The sequence below is a fragment of the Diprion similis genome, chromosome 3 (genome assembly GCF_021155765.1).
Source record: "Diprion similis isolate iyDipSimi1 chromosome 3, iyDipSimi1.1, whole genome shotgun sequence".
NCBI lineage: Eukaryota > Metazoa > Arthropoda > Insecta > Hymenoptera > Diprionidae > Diprion > Diprion similis.
Window position 1 is genome coordinate 2691331 of NC_060107.1, and position 23126 is coordinate 2714456.

General features: G+C 40.6%; 1 protein-coding gene across 1 annotated transcript in view; it reads right to left on the minus strand.

Moving 5' to 3' along the window:
- The window catches only part of LOC124404405 (discoidin domain-containing receptor 2-like), a 113295-nt gene that overhangs the window by 11816 nt on the left and 78353 nt on the right, over positions 1 to 23126 (minus strand). Inside the window, exons 5-10 of the mRNA XM_046878501.1 lie at positions 12037 to 12184; positions 9415 to 9594; positions 4838 to 4977; positions 4553 to 4763; positions 3254 to 3439; positions 2961 to 3151 (exon numbers count right to left, since the gene is read on the minus strand). Coding sequence (XP_046734457.1) covers positions 2961 to 3151; positions 3254 to 3439; positions 4553 to 4763; positions 4838 to 4977; positions 9415 to 9594; positions 12037 to 12184 — 1056 coding nt within the window. The remainder of the gene's footprint in view (positions 1 to 2960; positions 3152 to 3253; positions 3440 to 4552; positions 4764 to 4837; positions 4978 to 9414; positions 9595 to 12036; positions 12185 to 23126) is intronic.

Consider the following 23126-nt stretch of genomic DNA (forward strand, 5'->3'; position numbering starts at 1 on the left):
GTCGCGTAGCGTTTAGGGTGAGACGAGGCGGCGACCGGCTATTCGAGGTTATGATATCGCTACGCCCATTGATTTTTGTGTTAGCTCTCCGACGACGCGACACCCGACTGGCGTTCTCCTCGGGGGTGGTGCTGGTGGAGGTGGTGGTGGTGGTGTTAATTTCCGTTTAGGGCGCGTTAGCGCGACGGGGATGAGGGGGGCGAAGAGAGGCCACGGACCGTTAAGATAAGATAACCACTTAGCCATCAGGATTCTGCAGCATCCCCTCACTCGCCAAACTCTTCTCTCTCTCTCTTTCTCGACTTCATGGTTGTTGGCCAAGTTGTATCTTTCGGAAGCGAGTCGTCTCCCCTTTTCATCCACCCCCCCCCGTCTTTTTGCAATAGCTGGAACTCCGTTAACCCCCTCGTCTACCTACGTCCGAGATTAAAGTTTGCGCACGCTTCGTGGTGTTTCGCCCCTTTTCACCCCGTTACATAATGTCTATGTGCTTAGCCAAATCTGTTCACTGCGTACAGCAGCGTGGGTAAAGGTATACATACACCCTGCTCTTTCTCTCTCTTTCTCTCGTTCTCTCTCTCTTTGCATGGCATATCGGCCAAGGAGCAGGGGTGCGAGATTTTCAATCTACCCCTGCACCTCGCACGTTTTGCGCACGCTGCTCTGCACGGAGGTGTGCATGAGCAGCGATATTATATTATCATATTGTACATAGACGTGTAAACCGGATATGGCTGTTTGTTCACCCGGCATTTCGATCTCTACGCCGCGTCATCCACATTCTCCGACTCGCTCGTCCTGTTACTGTGTCGGTGAAACGCTGTTGTTACGCGCTACGTAACGTGCACATGTGCTATGGTCGGTGGTTTTATCGAATCGTTTTAAACCACGGGGTTATTTACCGGGGGAGGGGAGGGTAAAAGCATACGTGTGTGAATAATATTGCGCATATCTATACAATATATGTATACGTAAATATACATGTACCTATATACATACCTCGGTGAATATTACCTACCCTTCTGATAATTCCGAGCTGATAAGGGAAAAAACTAACTCAAAGTTGAATAAAAACAGAAAAAAAAGAAGAGGGATCCAGTACAAAAGAACGAAATGAACAGCGAACGAGATAAACGTAAAATAATACTGAATTAAAACTGTGTCTCTATACGTATGGGTACACATATGTAACGATATATTTGCCTTTCGATTAATCTTGCAGTTTATGTGTTACCGCGGGGTTTATATTCTGTTCTTTGATTTTTTTTTTTTTTTTTTCTTTTTACGGACCTACAGAATTTGAACAATTTTACTAATATATTAAAAACACACACACAAATTATTAGAAAATATCTCAATTAGCTTTGAAAAAAATTTGGTCAATTGACGTAATTTAATTACACGAATACTTTGCTGTTTCTTGTCAAATATTTTGTTGTCATCTGATTTTATAGACGAGAGAATTTTTAGCGCTAAGAAAACAAAAAATAGAATCGACTTTCAAATTGTCGGTAAGAAAAATACGTTTTCAGTAAAACTTGAGTTAAAAAGTAAAAACTTTTAATTACACTCTCATAATTCCGATAAATCGTTCATATCAAAAACGAAAGTGAAGAACCTAAAAATTTCGGTCTCTCGAAGCGTTATCATCACTACCTGAAAAAGATTCAACCAAAGTAAAATTGAAATGGTCTAAACCTAGCGGATTCGTCGCGGCTTGGAACGCGCCATAAAAAAAATGAAATTTTCCTGAACAGGAAAAAATGCTGGTGATTCGAACTTGCAAGTTTAGGAGGACAGATCGCCGTATAGAAAAATGTAAATGGTGTGTAGATATAACGCGCATTGTCCTTTTAGGGGGTACCGACGTATAGTAAGTTCTCCAAGGGATGCTGCAAGACAGGCGAGATGCCGGGGTAGCAGGTGGCTAATGCGACGAGAGGAGAATTAGGAGCTGCGAGGAGAAAAGAGGATCAGTAACGGAGAGGCTGAGAGACCGAATGACTGATGGCGATAGCGCACGTCTCGAGGTTCACGACAGTGAATTCCGTCTGGGTTTCCCCTCCTCGTCGAGTCCCTTCTACTTCAGGTTTCCTCGTCGTTCAGCCTGTATATTCCAGCTTTGTACAGAGTTGCTCGATCCACCGCTATAGGGTCTCTAATTAAGTGGAGTCAGCCCCGCGAGAGCCAATAAAAACTTTTAAACGGGTATAATAGTGTCCCATCGATCGGTGGGTACAAGTGGGTGTATCTGTATATACCTAAGGCTTATCGCCTATAACGGACCGCAATTTTCACCCTCTTTATACAAAGTATCCGGAAACGCGTTCGTAAAGAACTTGCGGGTACACGCCGTGTGGAAACTTGGACGAATTCAAGGGTCTATAAGGTGTGTGAATCGAGGGAGATAGCGGGGACCATTTTACACGCGGTTATATTAACATCCCGGAGGGAAATTTTGGGAAAAGACAGACTTTAAGGGGGAAAGGTGAAAACCGTTGACTCGTGATCCGTAGTATCTTAGTCGTTGGATGGTTGCGGTACTTTACGACATTAACAACATTCTTGATAGTTGAGAAGCGCTGGAGTATCTGAAGTGGGTATGCAGACTATGAATTGGTGCAACTCTTATCGTTGCTACGAAACGTTCATCTGCGGATTACGTGGTGTGTATAGAAAATCTGCGAAGTTGTACCGTCGAAGGGTGAGTAAATCACGAACTCTTGGAGTACAGACAAACGTAGCAAACGAAGGCGAGTAGGTAGGTACCTGCTCTACAGGAGCAACGTTCGTAAAGTTTACACAAATGTCCAATCGCTGGTAATTGGCTCTCTCTCGAGTTTCTCATCTCCGAATTCAGTCGAATCTCTGGAGTAGTTGGAAGCCAAGAGCAAGTCAGATTCACTCTGATGAACTGGAATGGCTGAAATTCGCGTATCAGTAAAAAACAAACATCTAACCTTGGTCTCTGGATGCTGGTGTTCGTTCTGTGGATCGTAGAAGGTCGCCGGTGACAACGTGGCCTTGAGTCTCTGGTTGCGGTAGAATATGAAAGTGATCGCAGCCAGCAGCATGACGATGACGGTCGTCAGTATGCCGATTACAAGACCGATAAGCTGCCGGGATTCCGGCTCCTTACTCTTGTCGGGAACTGAGTTAGAAATGGTTGAAATCGGTATCAATAGACTCGAAGACTAGTCTTCCTTCAGGGAAGAAGCTGCACTTGCGTTTCGCCGAATCAAGCTCGACTTACAGATATTGTCACCCCGGGTGGCATCGTTGTTGTTGTTGTTGTTATTGTTATTGAAGGTGGCTTTGACCTCGTCCCTCTGAAGCGGACCTTCGTTATTTTGATACGGACTCCCAGTCGCCCCGGGGATGACGATGGTACTCCGGTTCTTTCCGTCCTCGTCGTCGGTGTTGTTCCAGTCGGAGATGACTGCGGAAAAAATTGAAAAAATTCCACTATGAGAGACAATCATTAACCAAAAATGGGACGTTTCAATGGTTGTCCAAGGCAGGAAAGTAGGACCGAGAATCAAGGGAGCTTGGAAACAGCTCCGTGGCACATAAGCGTGGGCAGCTTTCGCTTCCCATTGAACGTCGGGAACAGGCGGCGGGTCCGCAGTTTGTTATGGTTCTAGGTGTGGGTCACCGGCTTCTGGAGTCCCATGTGTGTGTGTGAGCACCAGTGGAGTGCTGTATCGGAATCTTACAGTGTTTTCTTATCGATGACGCGGTTCAGCGGAGCATTTGAGCGGCGCTTGGAGGGCCCCAAAGAACGGAGTGTGGGTGCTTCTCTGCCGGCGACAGTCACCTCGCAGCGGTGAGCTAACCGTGCGGAGAAGAGGAAGAGGAAGAGGAAAAGGAAGAGGAAGAGAGAATGGAGAGGGGGGTTGGGGTTGGGAATGATTAATGGCGTCGGTGCGGCCCGAGCTTGCAGCCGCCGCTCCTCCAGTCAACAAGTCAGCTCCTGCGCCCTCAAGAAAAAGGGAGAAAATCTTCCTTGGGATACCAACTCCGTTCCTCCGATTGAACGTAGGTACTGGGAGCGATGTTCGTTAACTCGATTTGAGTCGCGATCTGCGCTCGCAGGGCACTTCAATGTCTATTCATATCGCACAAAGGGGGGAAGTGGAAATTTACAGAAAATAGGTGAACGGGAAAATCGAACCCCTCAGAAATTACTCCCGATTCATTCAACTACCGCGACCTCTTGAACGGTATTAAAAACTTGTTTACTCGGCTGCTCAGCTTAGCGAAAAAAGATACTGAGCTCGAATTGGTCGAGCTGGATCAAGTTTCCCGCTTGAATTAAGGTAGTTGAGTAGAGTCCCTGCAAAACGGCGGATAATCCTGAGCATTGTATTGCTCAAATAATCTGAAAATAGATTTGGCAACGTCGCGTGATTTTGTTGGACTGTAGTCGCTTGAATCTTCGGTGTTTAACTTGCTATAAGCTTTATTTTTCCGAATCAAAATGTCAGATCAGGTCTCGGCCCAACTACCTTATGACGTATTCAAATTACTGGACTCCTTGACATTGACTCACCAGACTCAAAGACGACTTCACTGAGCATTATCCATCTGGCGGCAAAGTACAGCTGTAGTTTTAGGTACCGACCGGCCCGCGAGTGGAGCTTTATAGTGACGTCACGAGCATGTTCGAGGACGAGGTCCGGCATGTAGGAGAAGTGGACGGGCTCACCGTTGAACTGACTTCCGGTTCCGCCGCTGAGGTAGACCTTGGCGTGTGAGAAGACCTGTGTCGGATTGTAGAATTAAAACGACAAGTCATTGGGCTGGTTGGGAGAATTTTGAATACACGTTGAAGCACCTGAACGTCCTTAGAGAAGAGGTTATTCGTGTGGAGATGCATAGCTGTGAAGTTCCTCGCGTAATCGAACTCAAAGGTGATTTCAACCGGATGTCCAATCATGTTTGGAGTGTCGTTGCGCCATCCGACCCACTCGTATCCTTGGAACATAGAAATACGAAGGTGCTTAAATTTCTGCTGGATGAAACGGATAGGAGTTGTTTCATAAGTAATTTGAAACGCTTGAATCTTCTTCTTCCTATTCCTCGTGAATTCTCGAGAGAGAGAGAGAGAGAGAAGCTACGGTACCTTATACAATATCGCGAAGTTTGAGGAGGGGTGCAGATACCGCGCGACTGGGGCTCTCTCTCAAGTCCATATTGAAGATAAATAAAAGAGTTTTCGAAGATATACAGTCTCGGTTATTGCGAGACCATTCGCCATTAGAACTATCTTGCGCGTCGTATGAGTCTTCTCGTGTGGAAAATACTTCATCCGCATCTGGGTCATCATCGATTCCGTGTTACCACCGGCCCCGAAGTCATATTTCCCGCCACCGTAATTCAACCGCTCTCATCTCGGCTGTATGCAGTAATATATCAGTTGTACCAATACCCTCGCAACAAATGATTATAGACTCATAGAAAAAAATGAATCCCGTGATGATGTCCGAGCGAGAATCGATCTCTCCTACATACATAGTTATAGAAATCGAATGTCTTCTTGACACCTGATGCGCAGCAAAAAAATTCCCCTAGATTTTCTCGCTACCAAGACGGCCATTATACGTCCTCCCCGGTGAATAGTCCTACAGGTTTGGGCCGACCGTTGGGATTCGTCGGCTCGTTGAAACGAACCCTGAATGATGGTCTCAGCTCTCCTACAATAGTATCGGTGTCCACGAGCCGTGTGCCGTAATTTAGGGAACACGAACCGACTTCCAATGAGCCGAACGATGCCCGGCGGCTCTGCTGGGATCGGCGCGAACGCTATTACCGACGGATCACGATTCCGCGGACTAATTTAGGCCCGTACCTGATGGTAAGGGATGGAGATCGGGTATGGAGATTCAGTCGTTGAAATTCCACCCTGCAGAAATTACCACTTGGCGGTCCAATCGAAGGCGCGAATTTCGCCCGAGTCTGCACGAGCACGCGGGCCAACCTAACCAGCACTCAGCTGCTACGTTCAGGCGAATGGGTACCTATCGACGCGTAATCGCTTTATTCCGACCAAAGTTGAGCCGGCTCACCCTGCCTGCCGTTCGTTCGTTTGTTCGTTCGTTCGTTCGGTGCTGGGCTGCCCTCTGCCCGGCAAATGGAAAAGTTTGGCAATTTCGTTTGACGTGAAGCGAACGTGAGTGAATGACAGGAGAGAGCTGGAACCGGGCGACGTTTTAGGGGCAAAAATTTTCAGTCATCAATTTCACCGCGTCCTTTTAGCACTGATTTTTAACAAAGTAATTACCCACTTCAGGTTCTTTACCGTCGTTAAATGCAGTGTGAAATATGGTCGTGTTAAAATTGGACGAAATTCGCCGACGTGGCTTGTTCTGGAACAATTTTTATGATCGATTCCGAAATATAGAAGTCGACCGTGTTAGATTGATATAAAAAAATAGTGTTGAATTGACATCAAAGAATGGTGTTGGATTGACGTTAGAAAATAGTATTCAAATTGACATTAAAATATGGTATTAAATTCCCTGATCGAAAAAAATCCTCAAAATCTCTAACTCAGGAGTGAATTCGTACCCTTAAATTTGTTTTCTTACAGTAATTTAGCATGTTTGCATAATTAGAATTTTTTTTTCTGGAATGGTTGACATCAGATAGAGTTACATTGACACAAAATTACAATACCTAAAAGTAAATCACGAATTTTTGTTTTCAATATTCGAACAACCCGGCAGTTAACTCTGCGATAAACGCACCCTGAATCAAAAGTGCGTAAGCAACCGTATCTACACGCGTATGAAAAATAGATATTTGAAAATGCAATGGTTATGGATTATATCTGTCTGTGGTTGGTGGATCGGTATAGTTGAGTGAGCGAATGGTAGGTAGGTATTCCAATTAGCGGTGTAATGATGTATCCGTGGAAATACCGAAGCGAAGAAAATAAACGAGAGCTTTAGTATACACCGGGGTTAATTGAACCGGCCGCTCTGCCGCGTTTCAAAATCATCATCCCCGGTCACGGCGATCCAGAATCCGGTCAATTATCGGTAAAGCGAAGTGATCCGAGCGGCTGAAGCCGGGTCGAAAGGTGAAAAGCTTCGACGCCTATATATACATATATCTGAGCAGGAAATGAGATGACCGGACCCGACGGTTGACTCTACTTTATTTATATACGCGTTATAGAAAAGCGACGAGACGACGACGGCGATAAGCTGTCGCAGCAAATCCTAGCCGGTAAACCTACCATTGAATGGGAAAAATGTAAAATTACGCATACAGGTAATAGAAAGACATAAATTTGTAGAGGAACGGGTAAACAGCAGCCGCACGGCCTAGCCTGCGGTTCAATATAAATGTAAATCCGAACAGATTCAAATGTAGCCAAAGCCCTCTCGGCTCTCGTCGCCCTCCCTTCACCCCTCGTCGACCAGAAGATCGGTCTGCGGTCCAGGACCCCGAGCTTTTCCGCTCCTACAATGCACACACGAGCATAATGTACACACAGAAGCTTGCAGGGTCCGTTGGTCCGATCGTTTTCCAGCACTGTCTCCGGCGACGGCGATGGCGGCGGCGGCGGCGGCGGCTGATTGAATTTTTCCTCCATTTTTCCTTTTTCCCTTTTTCTTTTTATTGTCACTTTCTTATCCCAGCAGGATTTGACGAACGTCCCGGGAGCTTTTACTCCGAGGGTAGGTATGGGTGGTGGTATGTGTGTGGAGTAGACGGGGCGATAGAGAATAGACTCTGGAAACCCGCGTGTTATCCGGGACTGATCTCTCCTTGCGGCTTTGTTCTCCAAAGGTTATATACGTATAACGTACCTTCGGGAAAAAACTGGACACAATGCGCTGCAGAAACCATAATTTTGTTCGTGCTGCTGCCGCCTTGTAGACTAAAAACCCTTTTCGTCGGAGCGAACTTAGCTCGCGAGACATAGAAACAAACAAGAGACAACAATACTCACCTGACGCGCGGAAACGCGGAATAAATGCAGCAGGGTATACAAAGTGAATTTCTAACGACCGCACGTCCTGTCGTCTGAAAAAATTCGATGCGCACGCGATATAATCACAGAGTGGTTGTTTGCCAGGATGGCCAACCGACGTAAATATAACCTAAAAAAATTTTACCGTTGTCGCTGGCAGTCGTCCTTCGATTCACAACTGTAAAAATTTTTTAGGTTATACTTACGACGGTTGGCCACCCTGGAAAATATCCTGTGTCGACGCATGCGCGTTAGATTTTAGCAGACGGAGATTCAGTTGGTCAAAAATGTTGATATAGCCACAAGAATTTACTAATATTGCAGTAAAAATTTTTGCTTCGACAGTTAGTTAACAATCCTTGCTGAGACTGTACTAAGACTGAAATTTTCTGGTTGAGGGAATAATTTTTTCGGTAAATTCTCCTTAAATCCAGGTGGATGCGTGCCACAAAGTGAAAGGGCCGATATAACTGCGGAGGTTTTAATCAGGTAGAACTTGCAAAGGCGTTACGTCGGGCTGCACAATCACTTTGGCCCGTTGGGTAGACCGGTAAAGTTGTTAAGACGTTTCAAGGCGCCATGTGCCGCCCCCTTTCTCTCCCGACGGCTAAGGGAACGATTAATGAAATTTCATCTCGAGCCGCGGATTTCGAGAGCGGCGGAAATTGCGCCCCCATATTGTACTTTTGCCGAAACGGGCCGGCGAGCGGCGATATAAGGCGAGAAAAGAAAAAAGAAGAAGAGGAGGAGGAGGAGGAGGAGGAGGAGGAGGAAAAGAATAAACCACATGTCTATAATAATGATAATAATAGAATGAAATTTAGCAAGGAAACGAGAAAAAAAAATTCCTGCGGTTGTCGCCTCGAGAATTAAAAATTGATCCGTCAACCGCAGCGCGACGTCGCGAGCGTCACGACGACGCTAGAGAAACGAGCCGGAGACAATACAAATTGAAACTTGAGAGATGAATATCTCTGCTCTTCTCTTTCCGCGCGTTTTGACGCTAATTGGATCTTTTGTTCCCTCATCTTCCAGGGATCTCCCGTAATTCCAGAAACCCCTCAACTCAATGGAACGGTTCGACATCGAGTTACCAACGTTGCATGGGGATTCAGCCGCATCTACCTTTCTCTGATATCCATATATATATATATATATATATATATGTATTTTATGTATATATATATATATATATACCCAAAAACTAGCAGCGATCTGTTGACCGGTAGTAGAATATAGTATACATATAGTTATCCAGATATTCAGTTTCAGGTAATTAAAAACTGCACGGGGTGGGGATACGAATTCTTCGGCACAAATATGATCGTGAAATGGAATCCGAGTCGCGATTATCCGGTTGAAAGACGGAAGAATTCCGAGCGGAGGAAAAGTTGAAGAAAATAAGAATAAGGTAATCGAGGCCAGCTTACCCTTCCCATTGCCACTGACGTCCAGGCGAAAATTGTCGGCGCCCTTACGGCCGTCAACGAGTTGGCCCAAGCCCCTTGAGAGGTGTCCACCCTCCTCGCGGCCGTCGTAGGTTCTGTCTGAAAGATCGACCTCGGATCCTCGTTGAATTCCCTGGGGCATAGAGTAGGAGACGAGGCCGTCTGCGGGCAGAAATTTACCCAAATAATAAATAACAATTTTATCCACGCGCGTTACGGTACGAAAGAAAAATAAGGGAACGCCGTTTATCGTCAGATTTACACTGACAATGAAAGAAAACGGTGAAATTTATCAGGTTACGGATCGAACTGCGCATGCGCGAGCCAGGCTTCGTCGTATTTTGATGCAGGTTGGCCAACTCGAGCTTCTTTAGCTGTTTAACGTGACTTTTGGAGGTTATGCTGGTGATGCGAATTCTTTTTTTCGGGCTTAAAGCAAAACTCAAATATATATTTGATGTACGGATTCGTAAAAGTTAGGTTAGGTTTCTTATTACAATTTCAATTTACCTACTCTTGACGTGAGAGCGATTGACATTTCGTTCCCTGTAGTTTCGATTAGGTTGGCCCCACTGCGTGGGGGATGAAAATGTTGTCGTGGTGGGGGGATCCCACCGACCAACAGAGTTCGATTATTTCGCGCAAGCGCAGTCGGTAATTCAGTCTGTTAAGTTTCACCGTTTCCATCCTTTCGTAATGTATTATATTATCCATTCGAAGCGAGTGAGAGTTGAGTTTTACTTTATAAATGAACAAAGAAAAAAAAGAATAAAAAAAAAAGAAAAAAAAAATCCAAGTCTTTATAGAAAAGAATACCAGCGACGGAAACGGAGCCGCGGTGTATGAAGAGAGAGGAAAAAAGTAGAAGAAAATAATAATGAAAAGAGAAGAGTAAAATAAAAATGCAAAAAAAAAAAAAAAAAAACGAAACGAGACGAAACGTAACGAAACGAAACTAAAATAAGGAAAAATAGTATAATAGCGAGAGAGGAAGAAATGACGGAAGGAAGGTCCGCCGCGATAATTAACTTTTCGAGATTGTTGTGTGTGTATATATATATATATATATTGTTGGGTATGCAGTACCGTATACGTGCTAACGTATACACACAAAGACAAAAAGAAAGAGAGAGAGAGAGAGAGAGAGAGAGAGAGAGAAAGACGGAGATCCGCATCCCGAAAAAGGCGGCAGATGGCCGAGCAGGAAATGGCGGACTGTAGGTATGCCTATAATAATACAGGCGTGTGCAGCACATAGCAGAGCAGAGCTATTCGACCGGCAGTTTCGGATTGGATTAATGCAGACACAGCTGTGCTTTTGCTGGTGATCATAAATCCAAGTTAATCTCAGATAGAGGCTGGGCTGCTGGGGGTGGTGGTGGGGGTGGGGGTGGGGTTCGGATTCCAGCGGTACGGAGAGAGACAACCGCCCACCCTTCTGCGCTCTTTTAGCGTAAAATAGCAAAGGATCTACAGGAGCGAGGGAACACAGCCCGAGGGTAGTAAACCTGGCGGGGGAGGGTTGCAGGGTTTGCGGATGGCGGACCGGACTCGAGTGGTTCTCGCGAAAAGGGTTGATACAACGGTGGTGGTTGGAAAACCGCCGGAAAGATACACTTTCCGAATTATATTATCTTCCGGTGTGACGCGAGCGTTTCGGGGGAGAAGAAAAAAAAAAAAAAAAAAAAAAAAAATCGGAAAAATTGAAACACCGCTTGTGGAATTCAACCCTCGATAATCGATTTTTCCCAGACTGACGTTCGCCACTGGCTGCTTTCCCGTGTGGAAAAGTGACGGTATAATAACTTTTGTGTTTTGACTCTGTCGGAAGAATTTTGAATACGTTTTTTGTTCAAAATTCAAGTTAACGTTACGAAAAAAAAAGATGCTGTGTATTAATATTTAGAGATGCTTCATCGCGACTTTCTATTTCTTATTTAGATAATATGGGAAACTTTCTTTTTTTAACTTTTAATATTGATAACTCGTCAACGCATTGGTGTACTGATAAAACCGGAACGTATTTTTGTTGAGAATTAAACGCTCTACAAAAAAGTTTCTTCATCATTTTACGATAAATCTACTATTCAAAAGTTATTTAAGATTTTTTTTCTATTTCCACTATGAAATAATGGTTTAAAATTGAAAAAAAATATATGATAATTCTCAATGTTCATGTTATTTTCTTTATCGAAACATCGAAACATTCTCGAAATTTCCGATCACTTAACAAGAAATAAGTTTTTAACTTAAACTATTGTACAAAATTTATATTTTCATCAACTTTAGAACCAATAGATTTAGGAAAAAATCGCTAAAGACCTTTTCTACAGATCATTTAATTTCCTAAAAAAATATCTATCGCCTTTTACGATACGCCAATCCGTTGTTAAGTAATAAAATTCCAAAATAAAAACAAAAAAAATTAACACTAAGAGTTCAAACTTTTACAGAAATTTCTTTTCCTCATCTTGAACTTGACATTTTCACGGCGACTAACGAAAAAAATATTGAAACTTTTTTTTGGCCCACCCTAGTGTATATACGTATAGCAGTAGAAGGGAGAGACGGGAGGAAAATAGAGTCTCTTTAAATTTCACTCACCGGTCCAGGGACAGCCGTAAAGTTCAACTCGCATACAGACTATCCTCACGTGGGACGTGTAGGGGATGAAACGTATTCTCGTAGCCACTATCGGTGGGTCGAACGTCTGCTCCTTCTCTGTGTAGGGATTGTTGTTACCGACGAGCAGCTGAAATCAGAATGACGGATCTACGTGGTTAAATTGATCGACGAGCTGTTTCGCCCTCGACGTCGTCCACCCACCCCCTCCGGGAACAACACCCTTGACTCCGCAATTCATCCCAGTCACGATCTTCAACAATATTTTCTATTCTGGTCTCTTCCTAGTTTTTTTTTTTTTTCTTCACCCTCCTCCTCCTGAACTGCAGGTATATTTTTTTACTCACGTGTAATTGTAAAAGATTTTAATTATTAATTTTATTTTATTACGAGTAATAGTCCTTAAGGTCGAGTATATTTGTCGAATTTTTTAATTCGTATAAGCTACGATATCTCTTTCGAAGTAAATAAATAATGAATATAAAATATTGCTATTTGAAACGAAATCTTAGATATCGAAGCTTGATTTCAAATTACTTTATAATTCTTACAGAATACAATAAATTCGTTCGATTTCGAATAAAATGAGCCACCGAAGAAGGAAGTCAATCAAATCTATTTGTTTTTTAACTATTTTGATGCGAATCTATATATTAAATCTTTTCTCCAAAACTCCAGTATTTTTTTGCGATTCAATTTTCAAAGAAGAATTCTTAGCTTACGATTTTATTGATACGAAAACTGTAATAAAATTAATAAAAAGTATGAATACTTTAGTCAACTAAGCACCTTAGAAGAATTTAAATATTTGTATTTAAAAATATTTCGCAATTTTGATCACTGTTATATACGTTTGAAAAAATCCTTCATTAATTCTGCACAATCCGCTTAATTAGAACAGGCAATGATATTGCACCGCGGTAACAATATTCCTCATAATTTCTCACCAACTTTTTTGTCTCACTCTTCCGTCAGATGAAATCTCAAATTCTTAGCAGCTCAGTGAAAATGCTTGCAAAGTTATCCCGTCGGTATAACAATTTCATATAAATAATTATCACAGGTATACGTTACACGGCAGAGAATCGTAGTGAAACTTTACTCGCGAATTTCGACGATGATAATTTAGCAATAATAACAAAAAAAAAACAACAACAACAACAACAAGGCCTCGCAAAACAAACATATATATACACCGTAACGTATCCATACGTAAAATTGGTACGTGAGCCGTACAATTTCGCCTCGGGAGGCACTTACGAAAGTTATTATAAAACTTGAAGCTTAGCCACGGGGGGGTAGGGGGTTGGTGTAATAATTTTAGGAACAAGGGGAACGCAAGAGCTGCCCGAGTGCAGAATCGTACGAGCCGAAAGGCTCGGGGCTGCCAAACCCTTGCCCAAGAGACGTAATCGGGGCTGGTCACAAATCCTCCGGTACAGGAATTATTAAATACGTAAGGGGGATGATCCGTCAGGCTTACAGCTTTGACGGGATTTCCCTCTGGCGAAACCCGTCTACGACCTCCAGGTGGCTCTTCTCCTACTTTTGGGGAGGAATTAGGTGAGGTTAGGTCAGGTTAGGTTAGGTTAGGAATTAGGTTAGGTTAGGAATTAGGTGCTTGGATGAAAAATTTCGTAACATTCCATCAGCTCCTTCAGATAGAAGATCGAAAAATAATTGACACGTGTTTTTTCGTCTTTCAATTTAATGTTTATTAAGAAAGATATAGCAGGTTGAATTCCACGTGACGTCACAATGTTCACCATTTTAGTACATCTAGGTATATCTATCTAGGTTGTGACGTCACGCCTCAATTTCGAACTCTTGTGTCTTTGTTAGTGAACATCGATTAGAAAAAAGAAAAAACACCTGCCAATTATTTTTTGACATTCTGTCTAACGAACCTAATAAAATTATTTATTTAAATACTTTATTATTTACCTGGTGATATCGATCTGCTGCAGTCTACGCCGTAAGAACTAATGGAATTAGTGGCAACGAGGAGGAATAAAACACCTCGACTTTTGCTTTTTGTACATCGACAAGAGGACCGGGATTACCGTTTCAGAACGAAAAGTCGAGCTGGCTACATTCGTTTTTATTCCATCTTCTTCGTTGGACGTTTTGAGGATCTATGGAACGTGGGTTGAAAATGTGTTGGGATAACAACATGGATAAGCAAAGGTTGGAGAAATGCAACCGGTCCTAATCGCCTCCGATTTTATCGAAGTAAAGGCCCAGATGTAATTTGGAGAATAAATTTTAAGATCACGAATTTCAATCGTTAATGTCTTGTTATTATTATTAACGATGTCAGGGAATTTACATTATTTTTCAAAGCGTATTTCCAACTCAAAATCTAGGACCAGCGGGAGAGAAATGACGATGAAAATCATGCGTTTTTCGGCTGTGACTTTTCAGCTATCGCTCGCAGCGTATTGGAACTGCGCTTAATCGATTCCTCTCGCAAAATTGCGTCGGAATAGTGCATGCAAAAATTAATTGCAGCACTTTTCAAAGTCGTCGAAATTTTCGCCAAAAATCCAAAGGGGTTAGCCTTACTTTTTGGGTCATTTTCGGAGCCGAAAATTTCTCGTCTCGGAATCGATTTGTATGACCATCTCTAGAGTAATTCGACCCCCAGGAACTCAGAAAACACATCAAAAAGAGCGTAGGACCAGCAGGAGAGAAATGACGATGAAAATCGTGCGTTTTTCGGCTGTAACTTTTCAGCTATCGCTCGCAGCGTATTGGGACTGCGCTAAATCGATTCCTCTCGCAAAATTGCGTCGGAATAGTGCATGCAAAAATTAATTGCAGCACTTTTCAAAGTCGCCGAAATTTTCGCCAAAAACCCAAATGTACACTACGTTCGATTTTGATGAAAAATATTTTAACCCATTGGCAAATTAATGCCGTAGTAAATGGTCAAGCAATGAGCTATATTTTTTTCGAGCTTGTTTGCAGTTAGCAAATAGAAAGGAAATTAAATCCGATGTTATATGTAAAATCGTGATAATAATTCAGATATGATAAAAGCACGACCAAGCAAGTAACATGTTATTGATATTAGAAAAATTCATACACACGGACGAATTGCGGACGATAAATCCTTTGCAAAAATAATCGACTGGAAAAATTGTTGGGTACCGTGATTTCTCCGATGTTGTTTGCATAACAAAGCGATTGCAGGCAAAATTTTTTGATCAATACTTTCCACGACCAAAAAAGTACAAAGTAAGAACCACCGATATATAAATTTATATCAGGGCCGTCCCGTAAAGGGTCATTTTGGAATTTTTACTGTCTCACTCTCTAAGTCGGATTCAAATAATGAAATATGATTTCCTCAATTTTTCAGTCTTCTATTCAATTCTAATCTGTGCCCGCAAGAGGTTGGATTTCTCCATTTAAACCCCTAGGGGTAGATTAAATATACCCAACGGATTTAGCTGAAATTTGGTCCAGGAGGGTTTCTTGGGTTACTGATGCCTAATCTGAACTCAAAATTCGAATATTCACGATATATGGCAGCTTCAATATGATGAATCAAAATCCCAAGAGTCACTTGATGTTGCCATATTAGATCCACCATTTCGAATTTTGATATTTCAAGTTCAGATACGTAATCAGCGACCTCGAAAATCCCCTGGCACCGCGTTTTATCCAAATCATTTGACTTTTTCGATTTCGGTCGCCATATTAGATCCACCATATTGAATTTTCAAATTTTGAGTTTAGATTTGTAATTAGCGATCCAAGAAACCCCCTGTTACCAAATTTCACCGAAATCGATTCGGCCAATTCAATGTGCTCCTGAAAGGGTTAATTGGGGGATTCCACCCCCTTGGTGAGAGAGGTTAGAGTTGAGATGAAAATCTGAAAAATTTAGAAAATCGTATTTAAATTCTTCGAAACTGATTTTGGGGGCGTGAGTCGGTTAAAATTCAAAAACGTCTTTTTTAAGGACCACCCTATTTGTCATTTTACGATAAATCTACCCTCTCAAAAGTTATTCGAAGTCCTCTATTGATTTTCGATCTCAAATAACTTTTGAAAGCGTAGATTCATCATAAAATGAAAACAAACCTTTTTTATAAAGCGTTCAATTCCCCACAAAACCATGTTCACAAATTTTCTGTACAAGCCATCGTTAACTAGTTATAAAAATCAAAAGGATCAAAAAGTGATTTTTCTCGTATTATGCTAACGGAAAATAGAAAATCGCGACGAGGCACCTCTGAATATTAATATTACGGACTAAAATTTAGACGGTATTCTTTTTCCGTCATTTGTACCAACATTTCCAGTACATCAAAAAAAAAAAAAAAAAAAAAAAAAAAAACAGTCAATTCTTTTCACACAGTCAAAATCAATACACATAAATAAATACAAAAATCTGACGCAGCGATATTTTTTATTCGAAACTTTCACATGTCCGTCGACATGTACGCTAGCTTCCCTTCAAAGGGGGGTTGAAAAATGGCTGTAAGTCCGTAGTCGTCGTCGTTGCTGTTTCAGGTTTAACGTTAAAGCGGGAGTCGGGCTGTCGGGCAAATGAAACGCGTGTCCTTTGAAACAGATAGGTGGAGGTTTCCTGTAAAGAGCCCTTGGATGCGTTGCTGCCTCGCATGCACTTGCTGGTAGGTTTGTACCTATAGGCTTGCGAGCTGTCGCAATCCGGTGTACCTAGATATAGACCGAGGAGGAGAGCCGGCCAGCCGCACTACGCGATAGGAATAATTAATACTCTCATAAACAAGGACGAGCACCCCGGCTCAGCTACTCGCAATATCCTTTGCACAGCTAGGTTTAGGTATCCTGGTATATGTATGTATGTATGTATGTATGTACCTATAGATATATGGGGCGGGAATTGATCGGACTGCCTGACACCGGTTGGCAGTCCTGATGTCAGCAATCCTCGGTTCCTCTCTGCATCGAGAGAAGTTTCTTGTTATGCTTATAGTGAAACCCTTAGTTATGATGTATCTATCAAGGTTTTTACATTTTTGTACCTCGACCAAAAATTCTGCAGCACCGGGTAGGTATGGAATGAAAGTTATAACTTTTCAGCTGTAATAATCGTCGATGGACCTTTATGTTCTGTATGTGAAAATAACTTGAGTAAAAATATGCCGAGACAAAATATTGAATAACATTTAATTGAATTACGTTTTAAATGTGATATTTTTGTCAGGGGTTATTTTTGTGTAGATTATTTTTTGCCGGGTTATTTTTGTCACGAGTTATTTTCGTGTAGGTTATTTTTGGGAAGTGGTTTTTTTTTTTTTTTTTTTTTTTTTTTCTTTTCTTGACGTGGATTATTTTTACGTAGGTTATTTTTTTCATTGGTTATTATCGTGTGGATTATTTTTGTCTCGCGTTATTTTGGTGTAGGTTATTTTTGAGAGGTTTTTTTTTTTGACACGGATTATTTTCATGTAGGTTATTTTTTTCATTGGTTATTCTCGTTTGGATTATTTTTGTCTCGCGTTATTTTCGTGTAGGTTATTTCTGTGAGGTTTTTTTTTCTGTCATGGGTTATTTTCGTGCTGATCATTTTTTTCATGGGTCATTCTCGTGTGGATTATTTTTGTCATGCTTTATTTTCGCGGAGGTTATTTTTGTCACGTGTTATTTTCGTGAAAGTTATTTTTTTTCGCCGGTTATTTATTTTTATTTTTTTCTATCATGGCTTAATATTTCTGAAGTATATGATCCTAGTACCGTAATAACAAGAAAAATAGAATTCCACATTGTTAATACAGTTATTATTGATTGCTGTCATTCTCCATATATTTTCTTCCAACTACAATTCAATTGTTTCATGTTCGTGTAGCAACAAATTGATGTTAAAATGCCTTGTTTGGCGGGGAAAAAAATTTCGAAAAGCTAAAGTACAGCTTGACTTTAAATTAACCGAAAAACGTACTATCAACAGCTATAATCAGACTGAATAATTACTATATTTATATCACATTTCCTCGCACTCTGGAACAATATTTCAAACCATTATATCACGACGATAACCATTTCACTAAAATATCCTGTAGCATCAATTTTGTAAGAGAAAAAAAGAAAAAAAAAGAAAAAAATGGTTCAAATTTTAGGTAAAAATTTTAATTAACATAATAAACAAATTTGTATCAATTTTTCACTAAGTTCACAAATATATGCGCGAAAGACCCAACGAGCAAGAATATTGAGCCAAAATTAACAAGATGGGGGATTAAAACAGAGCGCGATTTAAATGAGTGACACTCGCGCGTCAAGACCGTTTTAAAACCGTCTTGTTCATATTTATTTCCCCGACGTTGTAGAACGACGCTCAATTTTCGGACAGCGTGTCCGTCCATTTGTATAATTAGCACAAGTAATTATCATAATTATGCCCCGATGAGTTATTGTTATTATTTATATAATAATGAAACGCGCTGTTGCTGGCTGGTTGCAGGGAACGAGGTATTATAATTAGCAATTAGCCCCGCACCTTGTTTAGGCGTGTATTAATCGTCGGGAAAACTCGTGGAAAACTTCCGATTCAACCTTTCCGGTATATTAAAAGTCTCCCTCCCCCCCCCCCCCCCCTCCCCGCACCGGAACCTCTTTAACACAGCTGCTTATTGTGTTGTTGACAAATATACTTATTCACCGGCTGTTCATTCATCTGAAAATAATATAAGGGTTTTGTTTTAATTAGAAGAAAAGAAAAAAAAATTGTATCAAACGGTTTCCCACCGAGTCGTGACGTAATATCGATCGTTTTTGATGAAATTGTAAGGATTTTTTTTTTTCAAGGAGATTTTTGAAAAAAATAAGAAAAAGATGGTGGAATATATGGTTGGTTGGTTGGTATAGGTATAAAGGTGTAAGGATGAATCGTGTAGGTTTCTGAAAAATTATAAGAACACCTTAGACGGGTGAAAGATCGTGCGAGCTTAATTCAGGGATTGATTTTTTGCCCCTTCTTTATGCGTCTGCAGCCTATTCGTGCAAGCTCGTGGTGGGAATTCGCATAAACTACTCGGAGGCGAGACTGTCGGCTGTATTCAAGTGGGGACAAAAGTTTAATGTTTTTTAGTCACATTTAACATGAAAGCTGGCTCGCCGAGGGCGTCATAAATCATTCGAAAAAGCTTTCTGGAAACTCTTGACTCCTCGGGCTGGCTCGTTGTTGCGAGCTGTACGAGGAGGGAATTATTATTAATACACGTTGTTATTGTCCGCTGGCCTTGTGAGTGTGATTGTACATTAGGAATTAACAAGTTTAGAAAGAATTAGAGACAGGGATGGAAAATTGGAGGTAAAGGGGAGGTTGTTTGCTGTCAGATTAGAAATGAATTTTTTAATACCATCTCCCTGGGATTACGCAAGGCAGGTAGTTACGTGTGTATATGTATATGTACATATTGGACGTACTCAGCTTAAGGGGTCTACTCAACTGACGAGCAAAAAAAAAGGGTTTTTTCAAAAAATTTTTTAATAACTTTTAACTGTCAATATTGATTTAAGATTTGTTACGATTATAATAAATACACTCTTGGATTACATAAAAACAGATTTTTTTACTCGTTTTAATCACTTTTCATATGCGAAAATCGTAGTTGAAAATCAGCCTGAAAAAAGGTAGGTCTGAGGTGTTGATGATTTCTCGAAGATGGTTAATCTAGAATCAAAGAATCGAAAGGTTTTAGATTCAGCATGTTAAGGGGCTTGGAATGAATCATAGGTTTTTTTGAAATTTCGACTTTTTCGAAAAATGGCCGCCGTTTTTTTTAATTTTGCAAGTATGAAAAATCGTACGATTCATTCCAAGCTCATTAACATGCTGAATCTAAAACCGTTCGATTTTTTTATTTCAGATTAACTATCTCCGAGAAATCATTAACACCGCTGACTTACCTTTTTTTAGATTAATTTTCAACTACGATTTTCGTGTATGAAAAGTGATTAAAATTAATGAAAAAATGTTTCTTTATGTAATTGGAAAGTGTATTTATCAAGCCTAACAAAGCCTATAATATCAATATTTCGAGTTAAACCTTGTTAAAAAAATTCTTGAAAAAAACCTTTTTTTTTCCTCGTCAGTTGGTTAGGCCCCTTAATAATTCGGTTCAATCGAGCGTTTCGCATTATAATGTTATGAGATTTTAATTGCAAACTTTCCAAGTAACAGGGATTTTGTTAATTGCATTTACCAATTACAAGTTACGACATTGCGCGTTTTATACCCCCGCAACTATAATAATAACGGCTGACAAAGGACTGGGAAAAGTTTTCCTCTCTTAAGAATTGTTCGACGGTGTTGTAGGGCAGGCTAACACAACTTCGTATCGTCTTTTTTGCATTTCTCATTCGCATTCGCATTCCAGCATTCTCCTTACTTAAAGTCTAAACATCAGCTTCCAATCGCCAAAACTCGTTATCTTTCTTATTAATTTAACTTAAATAAACAGACAAGCAAACAAACAAATAAACAACTTCATGTTGTGGTTGTCATAATCGAGATTTCGACTTTCATATAAATGCAAAACCGTATTATTATAGCCTGACAAGTAATCAAATGTCAAGAAAAATCTTCTAATTACATATCAACGAGATAATAAAAAATGGAATGTAAATCACGTTACAGCCATCTTTGAATCGAGGTTTGTAATGTTATGATAACGAGACCTGGATGAAACATCGAAAAATATATTGCTACAAATTTAATGTATGTGATATTAATAAATTTACGCAAAAATTTATTACAATCGGAGACGGATATGCGAGAGAAAAAACATAACCTTCGCTTCTCGACGTTTAGTAACGTTTTGCAAGTTTCGGAAACAAGATTGATGGTGTAATTACGGTAAGTGCAAACGTAATTCTGGTTCGCATCGAGGCGATCAATTGGTTCGGGATGATTTTCCCCTTTTCTCAGCTAGAGTTTCTACATTTTTTTTTATTTAATCGATGAAAAGCTCCAATAACGTAAGGAATAAAAATTAGGGGTAGATAAAAATTTCAAAGTGTTACGGAGAACTGATTTATCAAAATCCATGGGTTATCCGAACGAAATGGAAGTCCTCGAAACGTTATGTATGTTAGGGTGGCGCAAAAAAACCGACTATTTTTTTTTTTTCGAGTCTTGTGTGACAAAATGTTAGTTTTTGATGTTTTAAGAGCCCACTCCGAAGGGCAGTTCAGAAAAAAATTTTTAAGAGGTCGCTCCACATTTTTCAAAACGTCAGAAATCGTCAAAAATCGATTTTTTTTCTAGTTATGGTATAATTTTATAGACAAAAACAAATAAGTTTCCGAAAGTTTCAGTTCAAAATTTGAATTTTGAAAGGTCACTCATAATTTTTCTTCAATTTTTTAGTGCATTTCTTTCGATCTTTTCGAGCGACCTTTTAATATTCATATTAAAATTTAATAAATTTTTTTTCTCTAATTTAGTAAGAAAGAATCGATAACAATACACCACGACATGAATTAAAAATCAAACAAAATACTGAAAATACAATTTTTTTAACTTAATTTTTTGTCGATTTTTGACATTTTAAAAAATTTGGAGCGACCTCTTAAAATTTTTTTTTGAGCTGTCCTTTGGAGTGGGCTCTTAAAACATCAAAAACTAACATTTTTTCACACGAGACTCGAAAACAGAAAATATTCGTTTTTTTGCGCCACCCTAATATATATATATATATATATTATATACGTATTATATATCTCACTCTTGCTTTTATTACCTACGGGAACTCAATAATAGTGTAGAGCAAGTACAGGAATATGATAAAATAATCGATGAATCACATTATCTGGCGATTACTCATCGCGAATATGGGTATAAACGCAAAATGTATCGGACGTAGGTATTACGAAGGATTGAAACGTCGCGTGACAATATAGAATGAATATTCAAAATGAATAATAAAACTATACGTCGATCTGCAGCCGGTATAACGTGAAATGAATTATACAGTATTGCGCAGGTTCATAATTAAATAAATATTTTAATTCGCTTTCAGTTAATGCGAAGAGCTGTCGTTGCATTTGGCACGTCATGATTATTCCATCTCGATGAGAGAACGAAGCGGGTCCCGGTAAAAAGCCAGAGGAATTTTTTCATTCCTTTTTGCACCTTTCGCGTATACTTGCCTACATTTGTTATTTTTATCCTCTTTGCTTTTGATTTGCATGAGAAGGCGGTAATGAATATATGCTAATCACGAACGAAGTTGGTTCTCGCCTTCGGACTGCTGCTGCCGAGATATAGAGAAGCCAGAGACTCGCCCTGAATTGGACAAGGATCGGACGCTTTGCCAAAGGATATCATTGCAGATCCGAGCGACACGTAACTTCAACCCGTGTCCTGCATAACCATAGATTCTCATTGAAGTCCGCAATTGCATAAAAATACCAAAACGCGAAGTTGAGAATCTTCAAGCAACTTAACTCTAATGATAAAACAGTTTCGTGCAACTTAGCTTTAATGATAAAACAGTTCCGTGCAACTTAGCTTTAATGATAAAACAGTTCCATGCAACTTAGTTCTAATGATAAAACAGTTCCGTGCAACTTAGCTCTAATGGTAAAATAATTGTTCGAGCTTTCGAGCTAGAGCCAAAGTTTGTTTTTGCCGATGTGGAAAAGGAGTCGCGTCACGAGTTCCAATAACGTTAGAAATCGGCTCGTTAATCCAGCTAATTTAACGGTGTCTTATTGGAGTGGCGACGGTAAAAAGAAAAGCTGTGAAAAGGAAGGAAAAACCGCTTGTTTCTGCTCTCGGGTTCTTCTTAAAGGTCGGGATGAGACACGTCTCTGCGCTGTCCGCGATTGTCCTTTCGGTCCCTTTTCCGGAGGCCCGCGAAGCTCAACTTCTCGGTGGCGTCCCGGCGCTTCGTGAATTCAAATGAGGAACTCGGAGCTTCGGATGATCCAGCTTGGGGGCGGATGGACGGGATGGCCTGGCCGATTCGCAAACTCGACAACGGAATACGTGCGTGAGGCGGTGACACGTGTTGAACAACTGTTCTTCAACGCCATTACGAGTAGGGGTAACTGTTGTGCAAGTCAGC